This window comes from Schistocerca serialis, chromosome 11 (genome assembly GCF_023864345.2).
Source record: "Schistocerca serialis cubense isolate TAMUIC-IGC-003099 chromosome 11, iqSchSeri2.2, whole genome shotgun sequence".
Taxonomy (NCBI): domain Eukaryota; kingdom Metazoa; phylum Arthropoda; class Insecta; order Orthoptera; family Acrididae; genus Schistocerca; species Schistocerca serialis.
The window spans coordinates 204,167,916-204,181,516 of NC_064648.1; the positions used below are offsets into that span (position 1 = coordinate 204,167,916).

At 40.7% G+C, this 13,601-nt stretch overlaps 1 protein-coding gene across 1 annotated transcript in view; it reads right to left on the minus strand.

Moving 5' to 3' along the window:
* LOC126426655 (vitellogenin receptor-like) overlaps window positions 1–13,601 on the minus strand; it is a 155,988-nt gene that overhangs the window by 20,056 nt on the left and 122,331 nt on the right. Inside the window, exons 31-36 of the mRNA XM_050088541.1 lie at window positions 12,096–12,306; window positions 9,625–9,803; window positions 8,473–8,613; window positions 8,102–8,221; window positions 3,379–3,621; window positions 2,894–3,049 (exon numbers count right to left, since the gene is read on the minus strand). Of these exons, the coding sequence (XP_049944498.1) occupies window positions 2,894–3,049; window positions 3,379–3,621; window positions 8,102–8,221; window positions 8,473–8,613; window positions 9,625–9,803; window positions 12,096–12,306 (1,050 nt within the window). The remainder of the gene's footprint in view (window positions 1–2,893; window positions 3,050–3,378; window positions 3,622–8,101; window positions 8,222–8,472; window positions 8,614–9,624; window positions 9,804–12,095; window positions 12,307–13,601) is intronic.

Consider the following 13,601-nt stretch of genomic DNA (forward strand, 5'->3'; position numbering starts at 1 on the left):
TGCTGGTGCCTTAGACAGGCTCAGACAAAGTTAACCGGAACTTAAAATTAGCAGCAGCACCCCAGCTTCAAAGCCACATTACACAAGACAATGCATACAAGTTGTTAATTGCATATAATATGAACAGTAGTAAGAGCATATTTCCTGTTAAAGACAGCCATTTGTGAAAATGCCAGACTACTAAGATGTGTGCCCCAAAACATTTTTCCATCACAAGCAGTCAAAAGTAAATACAAATTTTTGCTAGGTACTGAACACAGCGTGAACAGCCAGTTCTGCACAAACCTACTGAGTGACACTGCTCAAGGTGAAGTTACAGTATTCCATGCTTTGTGGTGTGAGATAATGGCAACCAGCCTGTCCAGCTACAGAAATTAAACTTACTAGAATAGCTGTGAATACAGATACAATGTAAGGCAGACATACATGAACTAGACTTAAAAGTTCTGAAGTTTGAGTGTGCAATTCTTACCAAGTTGGCTTATTGGATGTGGTAGTAAGCTTTCAAATAAGAGTGACAATTTGTTGCAAAATTTGTGTAGCATTACATGTTTGACGAACATGTCTTAAGTCTCCCAGCACAATTTCACCATGTGGAGATTTAGTGATGAAACAGAGGCCATGATCCAAGAACAGTCATGAAACCAACTAGTTGCTGCAGCAACTCACAGAACTTTAGTCGACAGAAGGGTATCTCAACGGCTTTTGCATTCTATTCACAAGTGGAAGATAAAGGGATACTGCTTCACTGCATAGCCTGTGCCCACACTGTGGTTGGTAACATGTAGAATTAATATTGACAGCAATAATATTGACAGCAATAATATTGACAGCAATAATATTGACAGCAATAATATTGACAGCAATAATATTGACAGCAATAATATTGACAGCAATAATATTGACAGCAATAATATTGACAGCAATAATATTGACAGCAATAATATTGACAACAATAATATTGACAACAATAATATTGACAACAATAATATTGACAACAATAATATTGACAGCAATAATATTGACAGCAATAATATTGACAGCAATAATATTGACAGCAATAATATTGACAGCAATAATATTGACACATTACTATGAGATGTGTTTTCTCATTTTTCAACTTTGAGATGCAAAAGGGTTGCTCAGCTGTCTAATAAAGGCTTTTCTCCTGTTGGCAGACAATAGCTGTTTTGTTGCCAAGTATTAGCTGCGTGTTAAGCATGTATGTTGAGTGTGCAGGACTAGTTGGTGAGAGTTTACTGGAGTGCGCTGTTTCTGTAGTATGACCAGAAGACAGAGGGTGAAACCTGTCTCCAGCATACAACATTCATTCTCATAGTTCCCAACTGAAACACTATTATATAGAAGTTATAGTTTGGGAAGCAGTGAAACACCAGATTCTTCACAAGGAGCAGTGTGGTAATACTAATGCTGCACTCATACTGACATGCATTAAAAAGTCAAATGGAACAAGGACCATGAATTATATTAATAAAGAAGCAGTTATAAATAAGCAAGCAGTAATATTAAATTTCTTGATTCCAGGGCACAGGGGGATCTTTCATAATGAAAGAGCTAGATGAACAATGAACTTGGGTGAAACTAAACAAGAGTTCCTTATCAAGAAGTGGCAAGCTCAACAAAAAGCCACTGGTGCAGATGCAATGGAATTTAAACAAGACTAAAATGAGTAGGTTATGGCCAGCTGCAACCTAAATCAAGTTTCATTGTCTTACTGACAGATAGGAGCACGATTTCTGTGAATGATGAGAGGTATGCACTTAAATCATTGCCAATTCCCAACCCAATGTTCCAGATAGGACTGAAAGCACCACTGATGTTCTATCCAATAAGTCAGACTGGGGGTCTTTTTCTGTACCACGTATTTTATTGTATTGAACTGGGGACCTAGAAATGACAGGCTTTGTCTCCAGAGTCTGTGGTTCACAACCCCACCACAGGCTACAGCAAGCCCCCACCTCACTGCCACCCCACACCAAACACTTATTGTTCAGTTCAGCCCCCACTGGACCCCCAGGAATGTCTCACACCTGACGACTAACTAAATGTTTGTATGGTAGAGTAATTACGGTGTATGCATACGGGGAGTGTTTGCGCAGCAATCACCAACAGTTGAACTAAGGCTGAATAAGGGGAACCAGCCCACATTCATCGAGGCAGATGGAAAACCACCTTTAAAAACCATCCACAGGCTGGCTGGCAACCCGGACCCTAACACTAATCCGCCAGGCAGACTTGCCGGGGACCAGTACGCCTTCCCCAGAAAGCAGTACGTTAGACCACACGGCTAACTGGGTGGTCCCTTATTGCAGAAGTTCCTCTTCCAACTGGTCACACTTGAGCCCTAGTATTTAATAAGCTGTTCAATCACTTCAATGTTTGTCGCCTAAGCTTCTAGTGCTACATATTAATCATTTGTACTCTTTGTCAACAGCAATTAAAGTACATAGTACAATGATAAAATTGTGAGTAGCAAATGGCTGTATGGCAATAGCCAAATGCATGTGAAAAGTCATCAGCTGACTGACCACAAGTGCTTTCATGCTGTGAAACTTTGCAGGTGTAATGTGAACGTAACACTGGCAAACGATCTGGTGATCGAGTTTAAGCTAACACCTCTCCACCCATGCTGGGCAAATACTAGTAATGTCGGCAAGATTCAGACCAGCCCCTTCCGAGTCAATCACCACTTTCTTTGCTCTGAACATGTGAGAAATTTGAGTTAGCAAATTTGTAATTAAATCAGCTCTTATTAGAGGTGGTAGTCTACATATATGGTCGTCACACCAATGATTTGATGCTTCAAATTGCAGTTCTGTGTATCGACAACAAACTATTTGAACGACTAGGAAACAGATCGGGGAAGACTCACGAGTGCTCCAGCAGACGGTGTATGCCCTGGCATCGACATCCAGACCCGTGACCCTCAGGAAGTGGTGCTTGTGCAATACATCCACACTGGTCAGAGACTGCGACACCTTCCTGATCTGGCCACGTCCCGTCACCAACACGTACTCCATGGCAGGCCCTGCAGCACACATACCATCAGCCAGCCTCATCTTTGGGAGAGACCACTGCACCATGCACAGAGATACTTTTCTGAGTAGTTCTAAATATTGCTGTGCATACCGGAAGTATGCCTGGCACACTTGGCAATTTTAGAATTGACTGTTCTAATAATTCTACTGGAAACAAATTTTAAGGCTTGAAATTACAATTTAATATCACAATGAAAAGTTAAACAACACATCTAATGCAAATCACCTCCAAATGTATTTAAATGTGGACCTTTGAGTTTTCTGCCTGAAACAATCATCAACTCTTAGACCTGTGACACGTAGAAATCAGCTAGCACACCTGTCGCCTTGCAGGACGTCCTATCGATGCGGAGCACGAAGCCGCTGACACAGCTGCAAGAGAAGCCACCCGGGCTGTTGACGCAGACCTGCGAGCAGACCGGGGGCCGCACCAGACACTCGTCCACGTCGTGGCAGCTCTTTCCGTCCTGCCCGAGCTCGTAGCCGGCCCCGCAGTAGCAGTGTGGGCCTGCCGGGGTCGCCTGACACTCCCCGTCGCAGGGGTGCCCCACACACGCCTTGCCTGCAACGAATTCAACTTGACGAGTTGCCCCGAACAGACTGTTACGACTGTACAAAAGGCAATTGATCGATAGGGGCAGTACGAGTGAAGAGAGAAAATTACACCACAGTAAACTTCAAATAAGCTGACTGCAGTGTAATAAATTTAATGAAAGTTTAGAATGTGAGACCATGGGGGGACTCCAGATAACTTATCTCTGGCACCCACCTCCATTTTGTTTGAGTATGCCTCTATAGCTAACACACTTATGTTTCCTCCAATTCCCATACATTGCTACAGTAGGTTCTCTTACCAAAAATGTGGGAATAGATGGCACTTTTTAGAAGGCTGATGCTGCCACACAAATAACAATATTAAGCAAATAGATGAAGTTTTATCAGCTAAACATGGTTGCTACTGACTAGTATTACCAATTTAGAGGACTACATGCCAGGATCTTGCAAAATTAACCCACTATAGGAAGTAATTTAAGTAGATAAAGCGAACAATGAACCATAAGTCTTTCTAATCAATTTTTGGAACATTAAGAATAACCAAAAAAACAGCAGCAGTAACATATAACCTACCAAGCTCATTTAGCTTAGTACATAAAGGGCATATTCTAATATTTTAGATGTATACAGTTTAAATTATATTACAAGCAACGGTTCTCAGTAAACATAGATCCACAAGCCATTCATTTGCAGGATAACACATTGGATACCAGCCATCACTGATATTCAGTGTAAACACCATATGCTAGTCCAGTGTGGTCTATTTACATTTTTGAGACAAACAGAATAAATATGACAGTACAGTACCCAGTCAGAGTGTCATCCACATCAACTGTTTGCTGTGAGGGTGTTTGTGGTAATGTTGAACATTACAGAAGTGAGTATGTGGATATGCATTTCATGTATGCACAGGATGCTGCACACATACTGAGAAGTTTACTGTACCTGAAGGCAGCCTGATAATGTTTACAAGGCCACAACATATGACAGCTTTGAACATGCAGGAGTGGGTAGGTCTGCACAAACTACAGCTATTCTCTAAGATGTGGTGCTGGAAGCAGCCTAACACTCCAGGTGTCTCAAGGAGGACACCTACCACACCAATTCCTGGAATTAACTGCAGTGTTTTGAGAACGCAATCTCAATGCAATGTACCTGTACTGTCTAAATTTATCTTCGTGAGGCAGACTGGTCAGACTAATTCTGCCAGTGATGAAACAAGCAGTAGGGAATGCTATGTTTGACAACAGTTCAATATTCACTCTACTGTGAGTAATCTCAGTTATGTCCAGAGTTATCTAGGTTCCAACCCAGAAGCTGTAAAAGAGTATATCATTGTTATTTCTCACTGAATGTGTTTGAGGTACTAGCCGATTTATCAGGCTGTACATATTACCAAATACACTGTTTAGAATTACCTTCAGTTTCTGTGGCATCTTTCAGGATTGTTCAAGTTGTTTCCTTACAGCAATGACAAAATCTGGTACATGCACTGCGTACAAGCAAAATTTGTTGCTATGGTGAGACGTCTAAGACAATGGATGAGGAGGACCTAGTGGGGCCTCCAAGATCAGATCTGAAAGGTAGTGTACACCATTCCAGTTAGCACAGCTGAATTTAGGCACACTTCTCACTGTCAAGAACTTTAAAATTCTCCAGGATGTTTTAAAGGATTCAAAACCCTGACTGGTACAACCCCACAGCTCTGTGCAAACATGACACTTTGGACACCATCTTTAACTATCAGTACAGTCATGGAACATGTTCTTTCATAATACCTGCATTTGGATCAGAATAACTTAATGTTGTACAGCATCATTAGCTTTTCCCAACTGGGGTAACAATCACGTCAGTGGTGGCTGGTAACCCAAGGTCATTACCTGTCAGTGAACTTAGGCCTTCAGATAGTCTCTTTCTAGCCTTGTGTACTTCCAATTTTATATTTATGACAATCATACAACTTGTCTAGACAACAATTAACCCTTTCAAGCTAACAAAATCAGAAACTATTTAGGCAAATACTTTCACTGCCATTCCTGCAGTTAATGTTGTTGTGGTCTTCAGTCCTGAGACTGGTTTGATGCAGCTCTCCATGCTACTCTATCCTGTAGAAGCTTCTTCATCTCCCAGTACCTACTGCAACCTACATCCTTCTGAATCTGCTTAGTGTATTCATCTCATGGTCTCCCTCTACGATTTTTACCCTCCACGCTGCCCTCCAATACTAAATTGGTGATCCCTTGATGCCTCAGAACATGTCCTACCAACCGATCCCTTCTTCTGGTCAAGTTGTGCCACAAACTTCTCTTCTCCCCAATCCTATTCAATACTTCCTCATTAGTTATGTGATCTACCCATATAATCTTCAGCATTCTTCTGTAGCACCACATTTCGAAAGCTTCTATTCTCTTCTTGTCCAAACTATTTATCATCCATGTTTCACTTCCATACATGGCTACACTATACAAATACTTTCAGAAATGACTTCCTGACAAATCTATACTCTATGTTAACAAATTTCTCTTCAGAAACGCTTTCCTTGCCATTGCCGGTCTACATTTTATATCCTCTCTACTTCGACGATCAGTTATTTTACTCCCCAAATAGCAAAACTCCTTTACTACTTTAAGTGTCTCATTTCCTGATCTAATTCCCTCAGCATCACCCGACTTAATTAGACTACATTCCATTATCCTTGATTTGCTTCTGTTGATGTTCATCTTATAGCCTCCTTTCAAGACACTGTCCATTCGATTCAACTGCTCTTCCAAGTCCTTTGCTGTCTCTGGCAGAATTACAATGTCATCGGCGAACCTCAAAGTTTTTATTTCTTCTCCATGAATTTTAATACCTACTCCAAATTTTTCTTTTGTTTCCTTTACTGCTTGCTCAATATACACATTGAACAACATCGGGGAGAGACTACAACCCTGTCTCACTCCCTTCCCAACCACTGCTTCCCTTTCATGTTCCTCGACCCTTATAACTGCCATCTGGTTTCTGTACAAATTGTAAATAGCCTTTTGCTCCCTGTATTTTACCCCTGCCACCTTTAGAATTTGGAAGAGTATTACAGTCAACATTGTCAAAAGCTTTCTCTAAGTCTACAAATGCTAGAAAAGTAGGTTTGCCTTTCCTTAATCTTTCTTCTAAGATTAGTTGTAAGGTGAGTATTGCCTCATGTGTTCCAGTGTTTCTACAGAATCCAAACTGATCTTCCCCGAGGTCGGCTTCTACTAGTTTTTCTATTCGTCCGTAAAGAATTCTTTTTCGTATTTTGCAACTGTGACTTATTAAACTGATAGTTCGGTAATTTTCAGATCTGTCAACACCTGCTTTCTTTGGGATTGGTATTATATTCTTCTTGAAGTCTGAGGGTATTTCACCTGTTTCATACATCTTGCTCACCAGATGGTAGAGTTTTGTCAGGACTGGCTCTCTGAAGACCATCAGTAGTTCCAGTGGAATGTTGTCTACTCCAGGGGTCTTGTTTCGACTCGGGTCTTTCAGTGCTCTGTCAAACTCTTTACGCAGTATCATATCTCCCATTTCATCTTCATCTACATCCTCTTCCATTTCCATAATATTGTCCTCAAGTACATCGCCCTTGTATAGACCCTCTATATACTCCTTCCACCTTTCTGCTTTCCTTATTTGCTTAGAACTGGGTTTCCATCTGAGCTCTTGATATTCATACAAGTCGTTCTCTTTTCTCCAAAAGTCTAATTTTCCTGTAGGCAGTATCTATCTTACCCCTAGTGAGATAGGCCTCTACATCCTTACATTTGTCCTCTAGCCATCCCTGCTTAGCCATTTTGCACTTCCTGTCCATCTCATTTTTGAGACGTTTGTATTCCTTTTTGCCTGCTTCATTTACTGCATTTTTATATTTTCTCCTTTCATCAATTAAATTCAATATTTCTTCTGTTACCCAAGGATTTCTACTAGCCCTCATCTTTTTACCTACTTGATCCTCTGCTGCCTTCGCTACTTCATCCCTCAAAGCTACCCATTCTTCTTCTACTGTATTTCTTTCCCCCATTCTTATCAGGTGTTCCCTTATGCTCTCCCTGAATCTCTGTACAACCTCTGGTTCTTTCAGTTTATCCAGGTCCCATCTCCTTTAATTCCCACCTTTTTGCCATTTCTTCAGTTTTAATCTACAGGTCATAACCAATAGATTGTGGTCAGAGTCCACATCTGCCCCTGGAAATGTCTTACAATTTAAAATCTGGTTCCTAAATCTGTCTTACCATTATATAGTCTATCTGATACCTTTTAGTATCTCCAGGGTACTTCCATGTATACAACCTTCTTTCATGATTCTTCTGCAGTTAATAACAGTATTAAATTCAGTGTTGGATATATTTCATTCACATTGAAAAAACTGAAGTTAATTAGATATTGCACCACTTCCAAAAGTTTTCAGACTTGCAATCAACCCTGAAAACAAGACTACATTTATGTCAGTTACAAATACTACGCACCACATTTGCCACCTTCATCACTGCCATCTTCACAGTCTCTGTTGCCATCACAAAGCTGTTCCAACTCTACACATTTACCATCGTCACATTCAAATCCTTTGCACACAGCTGCTTCTTCCCCTGATGAAAAAATACAAATTTAAGTACACTTGGTCAAGGAAGAGTATAATTTTCTAAGATGCTTAATAATTTCAGATGTTATCTACCACATTTATCATTGGCGATTTAATGTAATGTCTAGTGTCAACAACTTAAGCAGTAATTATTCCTAGCTGCCTGATTAGATAACGTTTCAAATTCCATTTTGAAGCCATTCCCCAATTTGTTCACAGAGGAATTAATCTAAGACCAATACTCAGGAACTTTATTACTAGTAAGTATAACTCTTCCACAAAAACAGAACCCAATGTATGATGGTTTAAGATTACTCATCCAATAGATGACCAAAATTGGATATTTCCTGAAGCACAAAAACATAATTTTTGACTCATTTTCTGGATGTGGACAACACACTGTTTTACAAAATTAAGACAGAACATCTGTGTTAATCCATTTGTGTTCACACTTATATCCAAGTTAACATTACATCTAAGTCCACGAACTTAAAGAGGCCCAATACAAATACTGGCCTTCAGCTGCATCTAGACACATACTCCACGAGCCACCGTATAGTGCATGGCAGAGCATACCCTGTACCACTACTAGTGGTTTCTTTTGCTGTTCCACTCACAGAGCAAGAGAAAAATGTATGCCTCCATATCCGCCTCAATTTCTTTTACCCTTGTGGTCCATGCATGCAATGTATGTTGGCAGCATTAGGGTTATTCATTACTCAGCTTCAAATGCTGGGTCTCAATTTTCTGAGTAGTGTTCATGGTAAAGCATGTTGCCTTCCATCCAGATAGGTGACAGGTGCTTCCGGAACTCTTACTAACAGTTTGAAATGTAGCAGCCCAACACTGAATTGCTTCAATGTCTTCCTTTAATCCAATCCGGTACAAATTGTAAACACTACTAGTACACGAGAATAAGTCACCAGTGCCCTATACGATTTCTTTTGCAGATGAGCCACACTTTCTTAAATTCTTGCAAGTAACTTAGGTCAACCATTCACTTTTCCTACCAGTCCTCATATGGTTGTCCTATTTATCTTTTTTCAACATTACACCTAGATATTTAAACAATGTGACCATGTCAAGCAGGACACTAATGCTGTATCTGATCATTACAGGTTTGTTTTTTCCACCTGTCTCCATCAGCTTACATTTTTCCACATTTAGAGCTAACCACCATTCATGACAAATTTCGTCTAATTTTAAGTCTTCTTTTATCTCTCGCTCCTACCCCCCCAAATCATTCAACTGTGTTTAAACATGAGCTTATCAAACATTTAAGTGGTTTTAGTAAAATTCCTGATTTAAATACATTAAATGCTTTTAGAGTCACGACCATTTAGATTTCCTAGCACCAGTCAATATGTAAGCCATTAGTTGAGGCAGACAGAAGCTATCCTGTCAACTCACCTGTACGCAGACTGATGCACCTACTGGGATCCTCATCTGAAGCATCCCCACAGTCGTCCCTCTGGTCACACAGCCAGCTGGTCGAGATGCACTTTCCATTCTTACATTCAAACTCGTCTGCAGCACACGCACAGTCCCGCTCGTCTTCTGCCTTTGGACAGTCCGCCTTGCCATCACACCTACAGCAGAAGGAAACATTGCGAGAAATTAATTTAAATGCACTGAACCAAAGAATGTGTGGCAACATGAAATATCTGTGCAGGTGTGCCTGCAGTGCTGAACCTCTTGTCAATAGAAAACTTGAGGTGGACACAAACTGATTCCTTGCTTGTTAGGAGCAGTCAAGCATTGGAGTTTACACTACAGCCATTGCTTCTGTGAACCGGTGACATTTACAATTATCTGTAATAATTATTCAAAGTTTAGTCTGCCCAAGTAGCCACTTATTAGCACACCATTTCTAGGACCCAGAAATGCACACTGACCCCAGACAGAATCTACCAGGAAGATTATATGCAAAGACCAGCATGTTTGTCAGCCTGGATGTGGTTTTTAAGTGGTTTCCTGTGTCCGATTAGGTGAATACCAGGCTAGTACCCACATCCCTCCTCAGTTACACAATTTGTGAACACTTTGAAAATGTTCTTGCAATTTCACACAGGATAACACTAGGCACAGGTAAACTATGGTACCATCTTTTTGTCACACGGAGTAAAGGGGATTGTGACAGGTAGGGCATCTGGCCACCTAATTTCTGTAATTTATCGCTGTGCACACAATCACCTTTCAACAAATTTTGCCATTATTTGTGATGTGAAAACATCAGTATATACGCGTAACTACTTTCTGAATACAAATGAACAGATCGTGTGCTTTCAGCTTTATTCTTCAAGGTACATTTTTGGAATATTTTAAGTTGGCTCATATCTTGTGTTCACATACCTATGTATTCATACATTTTTATGTACAGTTTTACAGATAAGTGAGATGGGTGGTAGACCTTGCAAACTTATGAAACCATTGTTATTCAGTTTTTCCATTTTCTGTGCTCTCATTAGTACGAGGATATTCACAATACATCAGTATGTGCTAGACGTTATAATTGCCACACAATGTTTAGTCCAGACAGCATGACAATTCCCAGCAGCTCTTAGTGTTGCCAGCTTTTAATTGGTAAGTGCTGACGGCAGCAGGCACAAATGGTAGCTGTCGACAGGTGTGACAACATTGTGGCATTCTGTAGAGATTTGCAAAATTGTGTTACATTATTGGTCGAGGTAGGCCCGCTAAGCTAATGCCTGCGACTGTCTGGGATCAACTCGTGCCAACTTACAAGGGGAGGCCACCAATTGTGAAATTCAGATTCGATTCATACTGCGCATAATAAAAGCTCATGGCCAGAGGTGTAATGTGGCGAAGCACCAAGATGCACTTCTCAGCCGTTGTCGAGAAAATCGACAGTTCAAAGAAACCATTGTGGTGAAATACTCTACGATTAATAATTCTCTACAGCGTCGTGGCGCAGCGGTAAACGCTCGGGCTCGTAATCCCAAGGTCGCCGGATCTAATCTCGCGCTATGCCACTTTTTTTTTAGTATTTGTTTTATATATATAATTCCCAGCAATCAGTTGCAACAATTATGCATATAATGAGTTGTTGAAAGTCGTCTGTCGTGGAAAAACTGGTGACTTCGAACATCATTATGTTTTCCGCAAACAAAGTTGTATTTCACAAATGTTATTAATTGTCTTCATAATGTTAACCACGTATAGTTAACGGAGGACGTAGAAACGATATTCCAAAATGAATACGTATAGCGTAAGTCAAACGTTCGAATTAGACTAGAGACCCCGCGAACACAAATTTGCTGTGGCAGGTATGAAATACAAACTCCGTTACTCGCTCGTTACACTTGAATGACAGGTGTTGAATGGGCCGAAATGAGCCAACGCATGACAGCGTAGCTGCCTGTTAACTTCGAAAGAAGGTAGATGCGGTCCTTAGTGCAACTTATAACAGTGTCGAAAATCAGTGCGGGCGGGAGAGCTTTGGTACAACCTGTTAAACGGAAAAATGGAGGCGGTACAATTGGAGAGCGATCCGCCTTCACTAACATGCATAAGCAATCCATTAATATATATATACATATATATATATAAAAATTACAAAAACCAATAATAAAAATTGCATGGCGCGAGATTCGATTCGGCGGCCTTCGGATTGCGAACCTGAGCGCTTACCGCTGCGCCACGACGCTGTAGAGAATTATTAATCGTAGAGAGTATTTCACCGCAACGGTTTCTTTGAACTGTCTATTTTCTCGACAACGGCTGAGAAGTGCATCTTGGTGCTTCGCCACACTACACCTCTGGCCATGAGCTTTTATTATGCGCAGTATGAATCGAATCTGAATTTCACAATTGGCGGCCTCCCCTTGTTAGTTAAGGTAATGGTGACATCCCTCACTCACCTCTGCGCCAGAGGAACGCACAGCCCCTGCCGAGACCAGCAAATGAACTCTGCTTCACTGCAGGTGAAACTTGCATTTCTCGCTCCCGACTGCTGACAATCCCTCTCATCCGAGTCGTCGCCGCAGTCGTCTACCAGGTTACACACCAGCTGCTTGTCCAAGCAGTGTCCATTACTGCAGGAGAACTCGTCGGGACCACAGGTAGCCGTCGCTACAAATGCAAATAATTTAGTCACCGTCATATCAGGTTTAAATAGTATCTTAGGATAGATTGGAATACGTGAGTTATACTGAGAGAGTGACTTGAGCTTTTGTGGCACAAAACAGTAAAATAATTTATTGAGCTCAGCATTTATGAAACTGATGAATTTTTAAGGGAGGCAAAGAATATGGCATGATTACACTGATCAGTTTTTATGCTTCTATGTATGAGTAAGTCTGTAATTGGCTAAATTTACTATGCAATATCAATTTGTACCAGAAGTTTCTCTGTTTTGTTTGTGTGTGAAGGTACCATAATTATTTGTGTAACATTTATACAATGTAATGTTTACTTTTGCAATGCCTCAGATGATCTGAGGTCTCTACAACAATTAAAATGAATCATTTTGGGGTCCCACACCCCTGCCACATCCTGTTGTATAAATCCTAATATTTCCTTGAGAAAACTACACACCATTTTGAGGTGGTTGCTGCCAGGTCACACTGCACCCACCTTCATACAGAGACCCCATATTCTAGTCATACTGACCAACCGAGGAAATAAAATGGTAAAAATGACACCACTATCGAAATCTCCACAATCCTCAGTTAACATTAAATGTTTTCAGCCATGTGCAAATCAGAGGAAATTGACAGGTTCTGTTAAAATATGGAGAAAGAGGTTCAATTACCTCATTGTCTCTGGAGGCTGCACAAGAGCTTTTACACAATTTCAGTTTTCGGGGACTTACAGCAAATATCTAGAGAGATTTCCTGCATTCAAAATACAGCCTGCACCTGCCGCTACTAAGTCCAAAAGTAAGCATAGGAATTTCTGAATACAGTGCCACAGCAGTGAAGTAAAGGACTCAAAATGCTACATATTTTGGTTCCACTCCCAGACAGATGCCAGTAGGAACACCAGTGATATTACATGTGCACTTAAGGTCAAAATTTTACCTAGTTGGTAGCTCCATGCAAGATACCAAAATCTCATCTGGAATCTACTCCCTTTCACACCCTTGACTTCTGGATAGTACATCTATAAGGAGATGACTGCAGTGTTTATAGTGACAGATGCCATTCACTCACAGCAACCACCTGAAGCTGTCTAGCAGTTTTCACAAGAAAATAGTATGAAGTTCACACTAGCAATATAGTTGTCAGGAAAAAAGATTGATTTTTTAAATTTCAGAATCAAACTTTGCACTTGTCCCACAGTAACAGATCACTTGAGAACAGGAAGATAAACCTCCCTTTCATCCTTTAAGGGATTACAATAGCTGCAGGACAGGTAACTTACTC